Below are 17935 nucleotides of genomic sequence, written 5' to 3' on the forward strand. Positions count from 1 at the left end.
CCCCCCCCCCCGGTCTGCCCAGGCCTAGAGACCCGGGTTCGAATTCTGCCTCGGTCCCAACTCCCTGCTGCCTGTATCGCCACCCTAGCTGCGACCTGGGCAGGCAGACACCCAACTCCGGGTAACGAGGGGCGAAAGGAGGGTATCTGGACCCCTAGCGAATACCCTGATCCCAAAGCGTCCTCCCCCTTCCCCCTACCGCCACACACAGCGGCCCTCGCCACGCCGCCGGGATATACTTCTGGCAACTCGTGTTTGCTTGGCCGGCCGCCGCGCCTCTGCCCGCACGGTGCCCCCTACCTCTTGGAGCGCTGCAGCAGCGCGCCCTTGGCAAGGCGGCTCCGGTGGCCTGGCGCAGCCACCGCCGTCCAGTAGCTGGGGTCGGACATGCTGCTTCTCTTTGTGCCGCCGCCGCCGCCCGAGACCCGGGAGGCGCGGGGGCGCAGCCGGCGGCGGCGGGGCGCGAACCTCCGCGGCCGGATTGGCCCCGGGAGCCCCGCGGAGCGGGGCAGAGGGTGCGCGCCGCTGGGCTGGGGGTAGGGGGCGAGGAGGAAGCGCGCGCCCCAGAGCGCGGCCGGGAACCCCGCCCAGGCGAGCGCGGGGGCGGGGCCTTGCGGGGGCGGGTCCTTGCGGGGCGGGGCGAGCGACGCGGAAACGAGGCTGGCGGACCCGCGTGCTGGCTAGTGGGCTGGGCGTTGCCAGGGCCGCGGGCGGAGGGGCGGGGCGTTGCCAGGGCTGCGAGCAGCGGAGGCGGGGCGTTGGCGCCTGGTAGGTTAGGCCCTGGAACTTGGCCCCTTTCCCTCGAAATGTAAATCTGTTCACGTCCCCTTTTCTCTCCCCGCCCCGCGCTAACCCCTTCTGAGTGTGGCACTTGAGAACTACCCAACGGCCTGGCCTGGCTCATGCTACAGCGCCCACGCTGGCTCCACTTCTCGGAATGTTCTTCCTGCCTGGCAAAATTCAGCATCCCCTCTCCCAGGAAGCCTTTTCTTGTGTCTGGCTCTGTCTTCCCCAGGCTTGGGCTCCTTGGGGTCCCAGCATCTCCCAGCACTGGACTGCCGGAAAGGGCATGTTGAGCAAACCGAGTCAGGGCATCTGACATGATCTGCCTATGTGATGGAAAGGCCATCAGCCTGGCTACAGTCAGGACTCAGGGGACACCTAATTTAACTTCTCAGGCCTGTCTTCTCAATTGTAAAATGGGAGGGGAACCGGGCTGACAGGATGATTACATGAATTAGATGCAAGGTGGCGCCCACAGTGCCTGATACATGTTTGATAAATGTTAGCATCAGGCTAACTTCCAGGCCTCTGCTTCTCCATCTACAAATGTCCCATCATGAAAATGGAATCAAATCGGAGGCATGGAAAGTGCTGGGAGTACAGTACATGCTCACCACGGGAATAGGACTGCCTCACACAACAGGCAGTGAATTAATGCTTCTTCCTCTCATGACAGTCCCAGAAGGCAGGGACAGTGTCACCCTAACAGTGGCCCCTTCACAGGCCACACAACACTTTGGGAACCAACCCAGGCCTGATGCTGAAGCCCAGACCCCACATCTGAGAAGAGAAGGCATAGAGAGATACCCCTGCCTGGTATGTAATCCTAATTCTCCCCAACCCTCTTGCCGCCAATTTTGCTTCTCGGGTCTCTCAAGAGACTCCCCATCCTGTCTTCACGGCCAGTGTCACTCTCAGGTATCTCCTGGGTGTGTCTCCCAGAATGCTCTCCATCTCCAGGTCCCCCAGGCCTGGGTCTCAAACACCCATATCTGGTCATTCAATCACTCAACATTTATTGAGTACCTACTGTATGCCTGACCCTGTGCTGAACCCTGAGGACCGTGCCCTCAAGAGGCCCCAAGTCCGGTGGGGGAGGCAGCGAGTAAATGGGAAACAATGAAATGATCGAGGTAATTTCAAACACTGAAGTCAAGGAAGGAAAGGAACAGAAGTGACAATGGCAAAGGATGACTTTAGCCTGGAGGCCTCTCTGAGGAGGTGACACTATAGTCAGCTGAGACATTGAGAAGGAAGAGGAGGCAGCCATGGAAACAGTGTTCCAGGGGCACCTGGGTGGCTCAGTCAGTTGGGCGTCTGCCTTCGGCTCAGGTCATGATCCCAGGATCCTGGGTTCGAGCCCTGCATTGGGCTCTCTACTGAGTGGAGAGCCTGCTTCTCCCTCTCCCTCTGCCTGCCGCTCCCCCTGCTTGGGCTCTCTCTCTCTTTCTCTCTCTCTCCCTCCTTCTCTCTGTCAAATAAATAAATAAATAAAATCTTAAAAAAAGAAAAAAAGAAACAAGTGTTCCAGGTAGAGGGCACAGCTTGGGCAAAGGCCCTGAGACAGGACTGAAGGGAAGATGCCAGCAGAGATTACCATGTAAGACTTGTGCATTGCAAGAGGAGTGCAGTTGTACAGTAGAAGCAATGGGGAGCCACGCAGGATGTGTGAGCAGGGGAGGAGCGTGATCTGAATTATTTGTCACCGCCACCCCCATGTCTGCCATGGGGAACAGGAGCTCTCAAGGACAGGAATGCAGATGGCAGGAGGCTTGTGAGAGGCTGTGACAGGGTCTGGGAGGGGGGAGACACTGAAGCCTGGACCAGGTTGAGGCTGTGGAGAAAAGCGGGTAGATTCTGGTCTTGTTTTGAAGCCAATGGATTGGCCCTGCCAAGGGGCCAGATGTGGAAGGGAGGATGGAAGCAGTCACTTCTGACCCTTAGGTATCCCATCTGAGCCAAGGGCCAAGGACAGCACCTCCTGCATGCGGGCAATGCAAGATTCCACAGGTCTGGGGATCAAGTAGGGACAGAGTCGTGGTCTTGTGTCACCCTATGCTAACATGCTTTGCCCACGAACCCTCCCCGCCACGTGTGCCAGGGACACTGCTGCGCAGTTAGGAAAGGAACTACCCTGCTCAATCCCAGCTGTGGCCCCACCCCGCACTGCCTCCATGCCCCCCATTACACCCACTGCTCTGGCACCCCCAGCAGCCACTTCTCCCACACCCATCTGGCTTCGGTTTCCTCCTCTGCAGAACAGGGCTGCAGCTGACAATCCAGAGTGCTTGTGGCCACGGCAAAGGCCTCCCATGAAAGGCTGACTGAGCCACTGATCTCCGGCGCCAGCCCACTGCCCACCAGATCCCGTGCCTCCCCGACTCACACACCCTCCATGGCCCCTCACTGCTTTTACAGCAAAACCACACTTCTGGGTGAATCCCTCCCCGAGGGCTCAGATCCCAACCCTGTCTATGACTCAGGATTCACCCCCCTCTGCTTGTGCGAGCGACCGTGTAAATGGCGAAGTCCCAGTGAGCATACAGACCCCTACCCCCAACCTTTCCTTGGTCTGATCACCCCAGCCCTTCCCACCTGCCCATGCACTGTCCACACTCCTCCCAGCCCCATATGCTGTGTGGTTCTCAGTACCCTGGAGAGAAAAATGCAAATTCTTCCTGTCTTTGGCATTCAAGGCCCCAGAGAGAAGACTCTTCTGACAATGCCTTTTGTTGCGATCCCCTCAGAGAGGGCCAAACCCTTGGTCTTCTTCAATTACCTCCCACCCACCACCACCACCACCACCACCACCACCACCACCAGCACCAGCAGAGCTCTCCTACCTACCTCCCCTTTCTCCATGCCACAAACAATAACTGAGCATCTGCTATATACCAAGTCCTGCCATAGGATAGAGGACAGATCCCTCAAGAGGCTCCCAAGCCCCTGGGTGAGAAAACCAACCCAATAATCACACAAGAAAACATGGAAATTACACCCATGATACAGTCTCCATGAGGGAAATGGACAGGCGTAATGGATGTAATCGGGGATTGGGAGACCCTGAATGGGGGGGCCGTGGTTTGGAAAAGCTTCCTATCTGAGGGCTTGATAGAGACTTGTCAAATGAAGAAAGGAGGAAAGCACATGCAAAGGCCCTGAGGTTGGAGGCTTGTGTTTTGGCAGCCCAGGATGTCTCATGGCTAAAGTAGGGTGAGCCAGATGGGGAGATAGACAGGGAGGAGGTGGGGGGTTGCAGGGGCCAGACTCACCGGGCCTCAGAGGCTGAAGGAACAAATTAGGCTTATTCCTAGGGTGCTTGGGGCAGGGGAGGCAGGGGCCCATTTCCTTGCCTAGCCCAAGGTGATGTGGTTCTGCTGCCCTCTGGTGGAGGGTGAGGACGCTTTTCTGCTCAGAGCCCCAAACACTCAGCCTCCATTTGCTCCTGGTAAAACTCAGTTATCCGCAACAGGTGCCTCCCCTCATCTCTTCCTCACGGGCAGTGGAGGCCAAGGAGTCAGTGTCAGATTTGGCCTGACACTCTCTCCCAGGGTACCCCTGGACAACACACTCTTAAGTTCTGAGTTTCCTCCTCCCCTAAATGGGGGGTACGGCAGTCCCTGCCTCCCACTGGACACACCGACCTGGTCCACGCCCCACCATCTCCTACCCAGATGTTGTCCTAGTCACCTCCCTGACTCTGCCACCTCCATTACTGTCACCTGCCCCCAGCAGACCTTTCTTCCCCCAAAGCAGCCACAGAGGCTTTAAAAATCTTGGTCCTGCCTCAGGACCTTTGTATGTGCAGTTCCCATTGTCCGGTGCCTCTCTTCCCCTAGCTCTGCCTAGGCTTTGACTAAAACACCACCTCCCTGGGGCACCTGGGTGGCTCAGTTGGTGAAGCATCTTCCATTGGCACAGGTCATGATCCCAGGGTCCTGGGATCGAGCCTCACATCAGGCTCCCTGCTCAGCGGGGAGCCTGCTTCCCCCTCTCCCACTCCCTCTGCTTGTGCTCTCTCTCTCTGTCAAAATAAATAAAATCTTAATAAAATAAAATAAAATAAAATAAATAAAATAAAATAAAATAAAATAAAATAAAATAAAATACCACCTCACCCAAGAGGTCACCATCTGAGTGTATCCTGTTTGTCCACTCACTTGTTTATTGCCCACCTCCTGAGAGCTGACTGAGAGCCCCTTGAAGGAGGGGCTGTGTCAGTCTTGTTCACAGCTATGCCCTTAGCACCTGGCTTGCAGTACGTGCCCACTTAATGAAGGTAACTGTCTGTTACCCAGCACCCAGTGTGGGCTCCAAATTCTTCTCTGTTCTCCCCATTAAAGGTCTATGGAAAGAATCTAAGCAGCTCATTCATATTAAGGTATAAATGATTGATGGGCTCTCGAATTCTAGACATCACTGACTCACACATCTGTCACTTCGCTGAACTTTTCCCAAGCTCTGCGAAGAGTCCATGATAACCTTGATGTTCCCTCCTGTACAGCGGGCAAGACCCTGCGATGTGCCGGTCACAGAGGGTGGCTCAAACCCTCAAAAGACTCTGGCAGCCAAGCTGGCCCTGATGCTTAATCTCCAGACATATCGAACCAGGAGAACAGGTGTCTCCTCTCGGAGCCTCGGTTTCCCCAGCTAAGAAACGGGGTCAGGAAGGGCACCTCCCTCCGGGGGTTGTGGAGGAAACAGAAGGTATGTGGTACAGAGCTGGCACTCAGTCAGACTGGTTCTTTCCTCCCTACACCACTTTGCCGGGTTCAGTGCATGGGGCTGTCTTGGTGAACTCTCCGCCTTGGGTGTGTGTGTGTGTGTGTGTGTTATACATTCAGAGGGAGGAGCTTTCTGACCAGCTGAGCTGGGTGTGGGGAGGGCCCCTGAGGTCCTAGCCTGGAAGGCCAGGCTGGTTCAGTAGGGAGGGCCCAGAGCAGGCTGGGAACCCAGCACCTGTCTCAAGGATGTCCTTGGGCAACAGCTCAAGTTCTCGCCTCATCTTAGCCACCTGTCGGATGGAGGACTTGTTGGCTAGGGCTGAAAATGGAATTTCCCTATCAAGGCCCTAGTGTGGATAGCAGTTTCATTTTATGGAGGGTAAACTGAGTCCCAGAGAGGTGATGTCACCAGCTCACAGTACCTTGGTGAGGAGGCTGGGTCTAGGTGGCTTCCAAGGCTCTAGGGTGCCAGGGCAACGTCCGAGCCCCGCCCCCATGTGCTGTCACTTACCTCCAGGGGTGCAGGCCCAGCGAGGGGCTGCAGGGGCTGCAGGGGCTGCTGGGGCTCAGCAAAGATGGGCTCTGGCTGCTCAGAGACAGACTGCAAAGAAAGAGGCCGGGGACGTTGAACCTGGTGGTGGCCCCTGCGTGTGGCCAAATCCGGAGACGGACCATGGCTTAGGTTCCCTTAGGGAGAAGGGGCCCCAAGGCCCGGAATTCTGGGTCTCTCGCAGGCTGCGAGGGCGGGGCCTGAATGATGACCCCGGAGGGCTCCCCGGAGGCGGCGGCGCGACTCTGGGCGATTTAAACAGAGACGCGGGGTAAGGGTGGTTGTCTGTCTGCTTCTCTCCCACCCCCACCCTATTTCCCCCCTTCTCCGACAAGCACTCACTCGAGGGTCAGCGCCGGGATGTGCAGCTTGTCCCTGCGAGACTTCATGCCGAGGCCGGGGCTGCGTCTACGCGGCCGGGTACCAAAACCCCCTTTGTGGCCCCAAACCCCGATCGTGGCGCGATCGGACAGACCCACAGACGCGGACGTGGGGACAGCACGCCTGGCGGGCGCGACAGACGCGGCGCCGAGGCTGGGCCGCTGGGGGCGCGGGGGGCGGGCTCTCTCCTCCTCGGGGCGGGGCTCAGAGCCCCGCACCTGCGCGCAGGCCCAGCCCAGCAGGAAAAGTCGGGTTGCGGGAGGCTGGAGTCGCAGGTGCCACCCCCTCCCGGAGAGCGACGCCAAGGCTGCCGGGTCTCGGGCCCCCGGGCTGCGCTGCCGGAAAGGAAGGGCGGTCACTGTCTCCTGGATCGGCAATATTGCTCCATCGCCTGGCCCCGCCCCTTCCCGGCTGCGGCCGGGTCTTTGCCCTCGCCCCGCCCCTCGGGGGGGGGTCTCTCGCACCCCGGTTCTGAGCGCGTCCGGCCCCTGTTCCCCCACCCCAGCAGCTCAGCACAGCGTTCGGTGCCCCTCGCGGCGGTCTCCGCATTCCCGCGCACACCAGAGGCCGGGTCCACGCCTCCAGGCCTTTGCTTCATCGGGTTGGCAGTCAGGAGCGTCGTCCCCCTCACCCACATCTGAGTTCATTCCCACGGGTCCCTCTTTCGCGGAGCCGTCCCTACACAACGACCCATGGCACCCCGAGTCCCACCCTCCCCTTTGTCCATCGCAGATCCCAAGAGTCCGGGGTTGTTTGTGTCTGGCTATGGCCCCCTTGACACCCCGCTTGGACCCAGTCAGGAACACGGCAGGTACCAGAGAGTAGACAGCTCTCAGGGAGTCTTTGTCCTCGTCCTGCCCCAGTAGCCCAGGACTTTGTCCTCCATGGTTTGACTTTTTCCTGTCCACCACCCCGCCCCCAGCCTGGGCAAAGGCCAGAGACAGTGCCCGCCTTCTGGTCAATGTCGGAGCCCTGCCCCTACTGGGCCCCTCAGGCTCCTCCCCACCAGCTGCACTATCCCCAGTACAACTAGAACAGATGGTCTGGGCTTGAGGGCCAGTCTGACCCCACCCCCACCATCAGACTTCAAACTCTCATCCAACCCCCAGGACCTCCCCCTTCCCTCTCCCTCCTCCTCCCCTGTGCTCTCTTCACTCCAGCTATCCCTGTCTCCATGGTGTTCTTTCAATGCCAAGCTGGTTTGCACCCCAGGACCTTTGCCCATGCTGTTCCCTCTAGCTGGAATGCCGTTCCCCTCGGATTTTCCCCTTTGCTTCTTCCTCCTTTTCCAGATCTAGGCTCAAATGTCACCTCCTCCAAGAGGCCCCACATCTTCAGGGCTAAAGCTGCCCCCTAGTCCCTCTGTCTCAGTTTATTTCTCCCCTGCATAGTATCACTTCACCATCACTCTCCCCAAGACAGTGTGAGCTCATGGGCAGGGTCCAGCATTGGATCCTGTCTCTGGGGCCCCTGTGCCTGGAACAGGGACCAACACACAGTAGGCACTTATAAAAAAAAGTTTGTTAAGTGGGTGATTTCACTGCGGGGCAAGAGAATTCCTACCCCTCAGGCCAACACAGCCCCCAAAGAGGGGTTGTCTGCACTCACACACCTCTGGACCACCAACACAAGGTAAACCCCCCCCTCCTGGTTCTGGGCTTTGGTTTCCCATCCATAAACTGGCAAAGGCACTGACCAAAATGTTCTGTGAGCTTTTGGGATCCGAAAATGCCAAACTACCGACGAACGCTAATGTGACCCTGAAGAATACACTTTTCTACCTGTTTCCTGGGAGTGAGCACCCCGTCATGGGAAGCATGCAAGCTGGTTCCAGGATACAGGGCTGGAATTCTATAGTTTGGACTCTAGATGCAAGATAATTTTCCCTTTTCCAGGCTGGATGCCCTTGTGTCAGTGGTACAACCCTACTGCCCTTCTGTTTCCTCAATTGCAAACTGGCCTGGGCCTCCCAGCTCGTGAGAGCCAAGCGAAGCACTTCTGAAGCATGTCGCAAACACCAGGGGAAAGGATCAAGGTGAAAAGCTTTGTTATAATTATTAAATAAATTCACAGTTTGGAGGCTGCTGATGAAAAATTTGTGCTCAGGACCCCAGGGTCCAGCCCAGCCCACTGGCCTTAGATGAACTCACCCACGTCCCCGGCGTGGCAGGCTCAGCTCCTTCTGAAATGAGAGGAAACAGGGGTCATTCCCATGGAGACAAGCCCCTCACATCCCTGGCCCTCCACCCACCTCACACACACCCCCCTGCCCCGCTGGCCCCTGGATCACCCAGCTCCAGCCAATGCCTCCTTTCTGCTGCCCCACACGCTGGGCTCTGCCCTGCCTCCGAGCCTTTGCGCCAGCTGTGTCTTCTGCCAGGACTGCCTTCCCTCCCCTCTGGTGCTAGTTAATTGCACATCATCCTTCAGCTCAGGCATCCCTTCCTCCGGGAAGCCCTCCCAGACTCCCAGTCACCGCTCTGCCCAGCTCATACCCTGCCTGCACTAAAAACAGCTTCATTATTTTAAGTAACAAATTAGTTATATTTATAAAGAAGTATGTCAATAGTGGCTAAATACTAACAATCTGTTGAGGAAAGGGAGATTTTTGACTCATCCTCACCCTGCCCCCTCCCAGATCTGAAAGCCATTCCCCAGATCTGTGTCCTGGGAACTGGTGGAGGGTGGGGGCCCTGATCTGTGACTCCCCACTGAAGACGCTTTTAGAGCTCAGCAAGCTGACTTGCACCAACCCTGGGTGTCCTCATCAGGGCAAAAAGCCCTGCACTTGGGGTCCACGGTGACCCCAGAGTCCACATTCAAATGTGGCTCACCCAAGGTTTTTAAATTCTCAAAAGGCCATGTAGCGCCAGTTTAGAATCTGGGGATACTCAGACCTGGGTCCAGATCTACTTATTCTTTGTTCCTTCCTGGCTGTGGGACCCTGAGCAAGTAACTTGTATTATCTCTGCTTTGATTTTCCCATCTCTAATGCGGAAGTAACATCAGGAGGGTTCGGTAATGATGATCGGTCAGTATTCCTGTTGCTGTTGTGTGTTGCTGTGTTATTGTTGGGCTCAGCAAGGGCCTAGGCCGACTATCATAAGACTGGATACATTTTACATTTACTGAGCCGCCTACTACAGACCAGGAGCAGGGGCCATTTTACTGGCTGGGAAACTGAGGCGCAGAGGGAAGCCAGCTGCCCATGTCTTTTGGCAGAGACAAGGCGGAGAATCCAGGTCTCCGGACATCCCTCCCCACCCCGCCACCCCCAACACACACACGCCAGGGCGGGATCGCGCCGAGGACACATGACTATTTTTACCTAGGTGGGCTCTGGGCTGCCCACATCCAGAGCGGGGCGTTCACCATGGCAACCACTGACGTCATCGGCCTCCGCAGCCAATTCAAGGGGGCCGGAAGCTGCCCCGCGCAGGACAGGGCTGGGAGAGGTTGGCTGGGTCCCCCAGCTGGGGAAGGGGAGGGTCCACAGGATTGGGGTGTCACCCCGAGGCCTGACCCCAGCTACCTTGAGTCCACAAAGCAAAACCGAGCTGTTCAAGATGGGAAGAGGCTGACCTGCCATCCCGAGATGTTTCTGTCTGCCTGAATACCTCTGGGGACCAGGAGCTCACTATCATTCAGGGCAATTGATCATAGTCCCAGGAACCACCACCACCATTAAGGCCTCCTTCAGCCCCCTCCAATTGTTTTGGGATCTTATGCCAGCTTAATACCCCTCTCCTCTAACCTGACTGAGGAGCCGGCATCTGAGCCCAGGGCTACTGGCTGCACTCCTCCCCCCATCCCAAGCATTTCCTTCCAAAGCCCTGCAGTCCTGGGTTCCCCGTCAAGCTCCCCCTCATCCAAGCTGTGTGGCCCCTGCCAAGCAATTTCACACGTCTGTGCCTCAGTTTCTTCATTTGGAAAGCCTCCCGGTGACACAAGGTCCTGGAAGGAATCAAGTAGCAAGCCAAGCGCCTGACACTGGGGGGAGGCTTCGATAAATCCGAGCCAAGACAGTGATTTTGTGAAGTTAATAATAACCACTAATTGAACCACAAATTTTAATTTGCTTCCAAAATACAACAAGATGTGAAGTGGCAGAGAGCAGCGAGGGAAGGTCGGCAGCCCCCTGCAAAGGCTCTGTAGAAAGCTAGGACCACATGGAACTCTCCCGGCACCGCCCCCGGACCCTCTGCTCCCAGAGCCATCTGCTTCCGTCTTCAGCCCCCTCTTTGCAGGCTGTTCCCCAAGGAGTGACTCCCGCGTAGACTGGGATAGGTGGGGGCCCGATCCCTTGGAACTGCCCTTTAAAGATAATATTTACGGCATCCTCTGTGTTCTTGGCTGGGCTGGGCCATGCTGCCTCCCAGTCAGAAGCCTCAGTGCCATCCTGAGGAACCCCCAAGCTGGAGAAGACAGAGCAGGGCATGGACAACCCTATTCTGGAAGCATTAGTGAGGACCCAGAGGGAGAGAAGGGGCTGGAGGTTGGGGGGAGGCAAGAGGCTTCCTGGAGGGGGGTGTCAGGCTAATGGGAATCTGTAGGGTGAAGGTGGGACTCAGCCCGGTTGGCACCAAGCCCCATGGGAAGTTGGCAGCTGCAGTGCAGGGAGAGAAGTCAGCAGGGACCACATAGCACCAGCCTGAGGGCTTTTGGGAGGAGCAGAATGAGTGGATGTGGGCCACGAGGAGGCAGGATGGACCTTCCCGGGTACCCCTCCAGCAGCAGCAGAGACAAAGTTCAGACACAAGCTCTGGCCACCTTCACTGCCCCTGGATCTGGGGACCTGGGGTTTTAAAATTCTGTCCTTTGTGAAGCAAAGGTCCAAGTGGGGGATGATAAAAATGATGATAAAATAATAAGATAATAGTTGTAGCAATAACAGCTTGCATGAACTGGCACCCAGAAACGCTGCACAGAAGACGGAGCTTAAGTCAAAGCAGGAGGGCCCAGGGGCCGGCTCTTGCCGTGACTGAACACAAACTCGTGGGCAGAGGGCCAGACAGGTCCTGTTTACCACCTCCCAGCACACAGCCAACTGCGCGTGGGACATTGGAACAACCAGACTGGCCAGCATGCCCAGAGCTACAGCCTGGACTGCCCAGTCAGCAACTGACCCGAGTCCCCTCCGCTTCCTCAAGCTTTTATGAATTGACTCTTTGACCTCTGGCAAGGGTCAGCCTCCAGAGTACCTGAATGACTCTGACCAGCACGCTGGCCCGGGGTGCTCCTGGGCCCACTAACAGAGCTCCAGTTGGGGGACTGTATAGCTAAGGGCCCAAACTGAGGCCCTCAACATTTTTGTACCCACAGGAGCCAGACTGGCTAGAATTCCAAATCTCTTACTCTCCCTCTCTGATCCTCGGTTTCCCCCTCTGAAAAAGGAGGCTACTAATAGCACTGATCACTTGCGCTGTGACGAGAATTAAATGCACGCTCAGTGTTTAGCACTTGCAGGTGCCCGTTAATGCGATAACCATACTAATATTATTTTTAAAAATTATTTTCATTATCTGGGGCACCTGGGTGGCTTGGTGGATTGAGCGTCTGACTCTTGATTTCGGCTCAGGTCGCGATCTCTGGGTGGTGGGACTGAGCCCTGCGTCCTGCTCGGGGAGGAGTCTGCTTGTCCCTCTGCCTGGGCCCCTCCCCCCACTCATGTGCACGCGTGCTCTCTCTCTCTCTCTCTCAAATAAATAAATAAAATATTGGTTGTTTTTTTTTTTAAGATTTTATTTATTTATTTATTTATTTGACAGAGAGAGAGCGAGCACAAGCAGGCAGAGCAGCAGGCAGAGGGAGAAGAAGCAGACTACCCGCTGAGCAGAGAGCCCAACACGTGGCTCCATCGCAGGACCCTGGATCATGACCTGAGCCGATGGCAGACACTGAACTGACTGAGCCACCCAGGTGCCCCGAAAATATATATTTTTTTAATACTTATTTATCTAAATAAATAAAATCTTAAAAAAAAAAAAAAAAAAGAGGGGCACCTGGGTGGCTCAGTCAGTGAAGCGTCTGCCTTTGGCTCGGGTCATGATCCCAGGGTCCTGGGATCGAGCCCGGAATCGGACTCCCTGCTCAGCGGGGAGCCTGCTTCTCCCTCTCCCTCTGCCTGCCGCTCTGCCTGCTTGTGCTCGCGCTCTCTGTCAAATGAATAAATAAAATCTTGAAAAAAAATCTATTTTTCATAGTGTCCTACTTGGTCGTTCACTCCAGGACCCTCTCAGGCTTCTAGCCCCCTCTTTACCCTCCACCGGCTCCAGAGGATTCTTCCAAAGCCCTCAGATCTGGTGTGTCCTTCCCTGCTCCAGCACTTCCCATAGCTCCCCGTCACTCTGGGGCAAAGTCTAACCTCTTGGAAATCAGCGCTGGAAGCCCCTGAGGCAGACGGTCCCCTCTCCCACACCCAGCTCGAGCACTAAGAAATGGCTTCTAGTTTTCCCATACAACACATAGCGTTACATGCTTCTGGGCCTTTGCACAGGCTGTGCCCTCCGCCCAGAATTCCTTCACCCATCTGGGCGGTCCCTAGTTGTCCCTCTGCCTCCATGGAGGAAGGCCTGCTAGTGCAGGGCTGGTCTGGAGGGGGAGCCAGACCTGCTTGGGTTCAAATCCTGCCTCTTGTCACCTGCATGCTGTGACACCTGAACAGTGGCTACACTTCTCTGAGCCTCAGTTTCCCCTTTTGTAGCATGGCACTCGTCATCAGGGTACGGATGCCTTCTCCCCATGGAACAGGCCCCCACTTCCTGACGTCAGCAGCGCCCCCATTCGCCTACCCGATGGCAGTTTCTCTATTTTAAGAGGCCGCGGGCGGGGCTCGAGTCTAACTGGGGCTCGGGGCGGGGCCTGTCCCCCCACAACACCCCACTGCTCACCGCCCCCTCCTCTACGCCCAGGCCCCCCTCACTCCTACCTCTGGCCTCGGGACTTTCCCCTTTCGGCCCCCTCCCCCGCCACGCCTGGCGGGGGTGGGGGTAGGGGTGGGGGTGTTTCTGCCCTGCAGCTCTGGCCCTGCCCTCCCTGACCCACCCCCCACCCCGTCCTTTCAAGGGTTTAGCGTCCCTCAGACTCTTCTATTTCCCCATACACCCACCCCACCTGCCCCGCCACCCGCGCCTGCTTCCTCTGCTCCAAGGCCACCCAGCAACGCTTGGTTCAGGCGCCTTCTCCAAGTGTGCCCGAGCGTCCCACACTGCAGCTGACCACTCCCTGGGTTTGTTTCCCCCAACAGGCTGGGAGATCCAGGAGACCCCGCTGCCTCTCCACTGCCGGGCACACAGCAGGCACTCAATAAATGTTTGTTGGGTAAATGATGCATTTCAGGTTCCCGACCGGCAACCTGGGAGCTTCTTAAGGGTGTGGTCTAAGCCCCAGAGGGAACTGGCTAGATCACCTTAATTCCCTTTGCACAAGAGACCCAGAAAGGTCAAAGAAGTTGCCCACCGGGCGTCACAGGGCCCCCTGCGTGGGCTCAAATTCTGACACCCCTGTTCTTACGTCCTGGTAACGCAGCCTCCCAAACACAAAGCCAGGGCCAGAAGTCAGAAAAGGAGGGTCCTTACAGCAAATGGGGAAACTGAGGTCCCCAGAAGCAAAAGTGGCTCCCGCCCCCCCCCCCCAACCGCCGCAGCCAGTTGGCAGTGCTCTGTGCGATAGAGAGCTAGTTAAGGCCGCCGGACTGAATCCCCGTTGGGCCACCTCGAGTTTGTGACTTTTCCAGACTCCAGCCTCAGTTTCCTTGTCTGACAAATGGGCGCCTGGACAGCCCCAGCCTCCCCGGCTCAGCTTAGGGGTGATCTGAGGCTGGGGCGCGGTGGCGCAGCAACCGCATGAGGCAGGTAATTATACACATTAATTAATATTAATATACCACTAGTAAAATGATTAATACAAGGATGAACATATGGTGAGCGCGCAAAGGCTGCTGTTGCTCATATTATTATTAGAGCAGCTGGTGGGAAGGGGCGCAGCCCTCAGTCCCTTTCTCCCACGCTAGCGCTTGGAGCCTCAGTTTCCCCATATGTCAAACGGGGTATATCCCCTTCCCACTAAGCAAAAAGCACTTTGAGAAGCGGGTGGGCAGAGGGAGCGACCGGAGCGCGCGCCCCGCCTTCCGCCTCAGTTTCTCCGGACGCCGAAGCCCCGCCCCTGGCACCCAGGCCAGGTCTGCTCTGCTGTGCCCTCCGCCCGCCCACGCAGGGGCCTCACCTGGAGCCCTCGGCGCCGCAGGAGGCTCGGCTCGTCCATGGCCCGCTAGTCCGCACCGCCCGGCCCGCCCCCGGCCCCGCCCCAACCTGCCAAGCCCCGCCACCCCGCGCCATTGGTCAAGCCGGTCAGCTGATGTGGCCTGGTCCCGCCCCTCCCTCGGAACCCTCCTGGAAAGGCCCCGCCTCCATTGGATCGCCGGACCGCCCTTCCAGGCCCCACCCTACCCCCCCAGCCAAGATGAAAACATTTTTTCCCCCAATGAATTCTCCTAGAAGTAAGGGAACATTATCATCCCCATTGTACAGATGAAGAAACTGAGGCTCCTAGAAGTAAGTTAATGTACCCCGGGCACACAACAGGGCTGGTTCCAGGGTGAGGTGACTGAAGCATTCAGTTCCATTCAAAATTTAAGAGGGCCCACAAATATAAGTAATTAAGATACACGAGATTTTAATATGATATTTAAAGAATCTAAACTAATGCAAACGATGCTTGATGAACTAAACATCACAATTTCAAACAAAAACAGTATCAGACTCTGCCTTTACATGACCCTACCTCTCTTGTTTCACCCTAATCCTGGCCCTAGCCCCAATAAAACTTTATTTACAAGAACAGGAAGCCACTGTTGTCAGTTTCTGTTTTGAGGATGGCTGCTTTTGCCGAGCCAACTGGGCACCTGGCTAAGTGCCTCATGAGGACCACCTTTCACGGGTATCTGATGATAATTGGTCAGCTCCACTTTGCAGAAGGGAAACTGAGGCAGGGAAAAGCCCAAGGTCCTAAGATGGCATCCTTGTTCTCTCTTTCACTGGAACTCCACTGTCTCTGCAGCTGCAGTTTCCTTGGCTACCCCACTGTTGGACCTAGGCAGTGCAGTATCTTCTCAGGCTGGAGGAGACCCTAGGGAGAGCCCAACTGTCTTTGAGGTTCTCTAGGCTCCTACCAAATTACCAAATTACAATGGCCAGACTGAGCACATAAAAATATGGGACTTCCTGACAACGCTTGTTTTTCTCATACACATGTTTACATTGACATATAATTCATACACCATAAAACATACCTTTTAATTTTTAAATTTATTTTTAACTTTTAAAAAGTTTACCTTTTTAAAGAGTACCATTCAGTGGTTTTTAGCATATTCTCGGAGTTCTGCAGTCATCATCACTGTCTAATCCCAGAACATTTCATCAACCCTAAAAGAAAACCTTTACCCATACGCAGTCCTCCCTCCCCAGCCCCTGGCAACGACATGTCTGTGCGGATTTGCCTGTTGTATACATTTCGTATACATGGAATCACACAACACGGGGCCTTTTGTGTCTGGCTTCTTTCACTCAGTGCATTTTCAAGGTTCATCCACGTCATAGCTTGAATCAGTACTTCATTCCTTTTTCTGGCTGAATAATATTCCATCGTGTGGATGGACCGCATTCTGTTTCTTCATTCATCTGTTAATGGACATTTGAGTTTTCCTGCTTTGTGGCTGTTATGAACAGTGCTGCTATGAACATTCGTGCACAAGTTATGGTGTGGGCATATGCTGTCCACGCTCTTGGGTTTACACCTAGGAGGAGAATCCCTGGCTCCTACGGTAACTCTCTATTTCAGCTTTTTCAAAAACTGCCGGACTGTTATGGACAGCCCAAAGCAGCCACTGTTCTGGGCTGAGTAGTGTTCTTCCAGAATTTGTATGTTGAAATCCTCACCATCCGTACTTCAGAATGTGGCTGTATTTGGAGATAGGGCCTTTATATATTTTTTAAAGATTTTATTTATTTATTTATTTATTTATTTATTTATTTATTTATGAGAAAGAGAGAGAGCACCAGGGGGTGGGGCAGAGGGAGAGGGAGAAGCATTTATTGATTTGGGAAAGAGAGCAGGAGCAGCAGTGGGGGTGGGGGTGCGCAGGCAGAGGGAGAAGCAGGCTTCCCGCTGAGCAGGGAGCCCCATGCAGGGCTCGATCCCAGGACCCTGATATCACAACCAGAGCTGAAGGCAGATGCTTAACTGACTGAGCCACCCGGGCGCCCCAGAGATAGAGCCTTTAAAGAGGTAATTAAGGTAAAATGAGGTTATTTTGGTGAATCCTAATCCATGACGTGGTGTCTTTATAAGAGATTAGGACACAGACGTGTGCAGAGGGAAGAGCGTGGGAACATAAAGGAAGAGGCCATCTGCAAGCCGGGGAGAAAGACCCCGGGAGAAGTCAAACCTGCCAATATCTTGATCTCGGACTTCTAGCCTCCAGAACTGTAAGGAAATACATTTCCTACTGAAGCCACTCCATCTCTTTGTTATGACCGACCTAGCAAACCAGGGCAGTCACCCAGTTAAGTTCAATTTCGGATAAATAATGAATAATTTTTCAGGGGATGTCCCATGCAACCCTTGGTAAACGGATACGCTAAACACTTTTGTGTTGTTTATCCGAAACCCTAATTGGGCGTTTTCTATCTGGCCACCCTTTGCTACATGGACCTCAGGCTGTAGCTTGCCTACCTCAAGTGATGGGAAGCTCACCCCTTAGAGTGACCAATGGGTCTATCTGGGGTTTGTTCTGCTTCAAAGTTCTCCTTGAGTCCAAGCCGGGGTGGACATGTGACCTAGAGACGTTCATCTAACTCAGCCACTGTGATTGGCTCATGGAGGACAGATAACTTAAGCTCAGTCAATCAGTCTGCCTTGGGGACTTGGACTGGAATCCCAGGGAAGACAGGTTCCCTGGACCTGCGGTGGTTGGACCAGGCAAATGGGGAGCTGTTGGGAGGGGGGGACCAGAGAGGTATTAAATGCACCTGCTGCATCTGGAGAACTATATAGAACTTCCAAGACAACACCTTCAATGGGCAACAGGGGACATTTCCTGACTGACTGACTGACTGACTGACTGAATGAATGAATCAATGAGTGAAATTTTCCCATGGTGAACACCTATGCATCCTTCAAAACCCACTTCAAATTTTCTTTGAGAAGCATCAGAGAACACTGATTGAATGAATACATTTTTTCCTGTGAGCTTCTACACATCCATCAAAACCCTCTTCAAATGTCTCTAAGGGGCATCAGGGAGTGGGATCGTTGAATGAATACAAGAGTTTAGTTTCTTGATAACCTTCTGCACATATATATTTTTTAATGCAGGGCTTGAACTCATCACCCTGAGATCAAGACCTGAGTTGGGTGCTTAACAACGGAGCCATCCAGGTGTCCCAACCTACTGTGTATTCTTTTTTTGTTTTTCTAAGATTTTATTTATTTATTTATT

The 17935-nt window shown here is 55.0% G+C and overlaps 1 protein-coding gene across 1 annotated transcript in view; it reads right to left on the minus strand.

Moving 5' to 3' along the window:
• MAST3 (microtubule associated serine/threonine kinase 3) overlaps positions 1 to 7581 on the minus strand; it is a 30594-nt gene extending 23013 nt beyond the window's left edge. The window contains exons 1-2 of the mRNA XM_040628254.1: positions 6400 to 7581; positions 6019 to 6108 (exon numbers count right to left, since the gene is read on the minus strand). Of these exons, the coding sequence (XP_040484188.1) occupies positions 6019 to 6108; positions 6400 to 6446 (137 nt within the window). The 5' untranslated portion in view covers positions 6447 to 7581. The remainder of the gene's footprint in view (positions 1 to 6018; positions 6109 to 6399) is intronic.
• Positions 7582 to 17935: the final 10354 nt, after the last annotated feature.

The sequence above is a fragment of the Ursus maritimus genome, unplaced genomic scaffold, assembly GCF_017311325.1.
Source record: "Ursus maritimus isolate PB19 unplaced genomic scaffold, ASM1731132v1 scaffold_14, whole genome shotgun sequence".
Classification (NCBI taxonomy): Eukaryota; Metazoa; Chordata; class Mammalia; order Carnivora; family Ursidae; genus Ursus; species Ursus maritimus.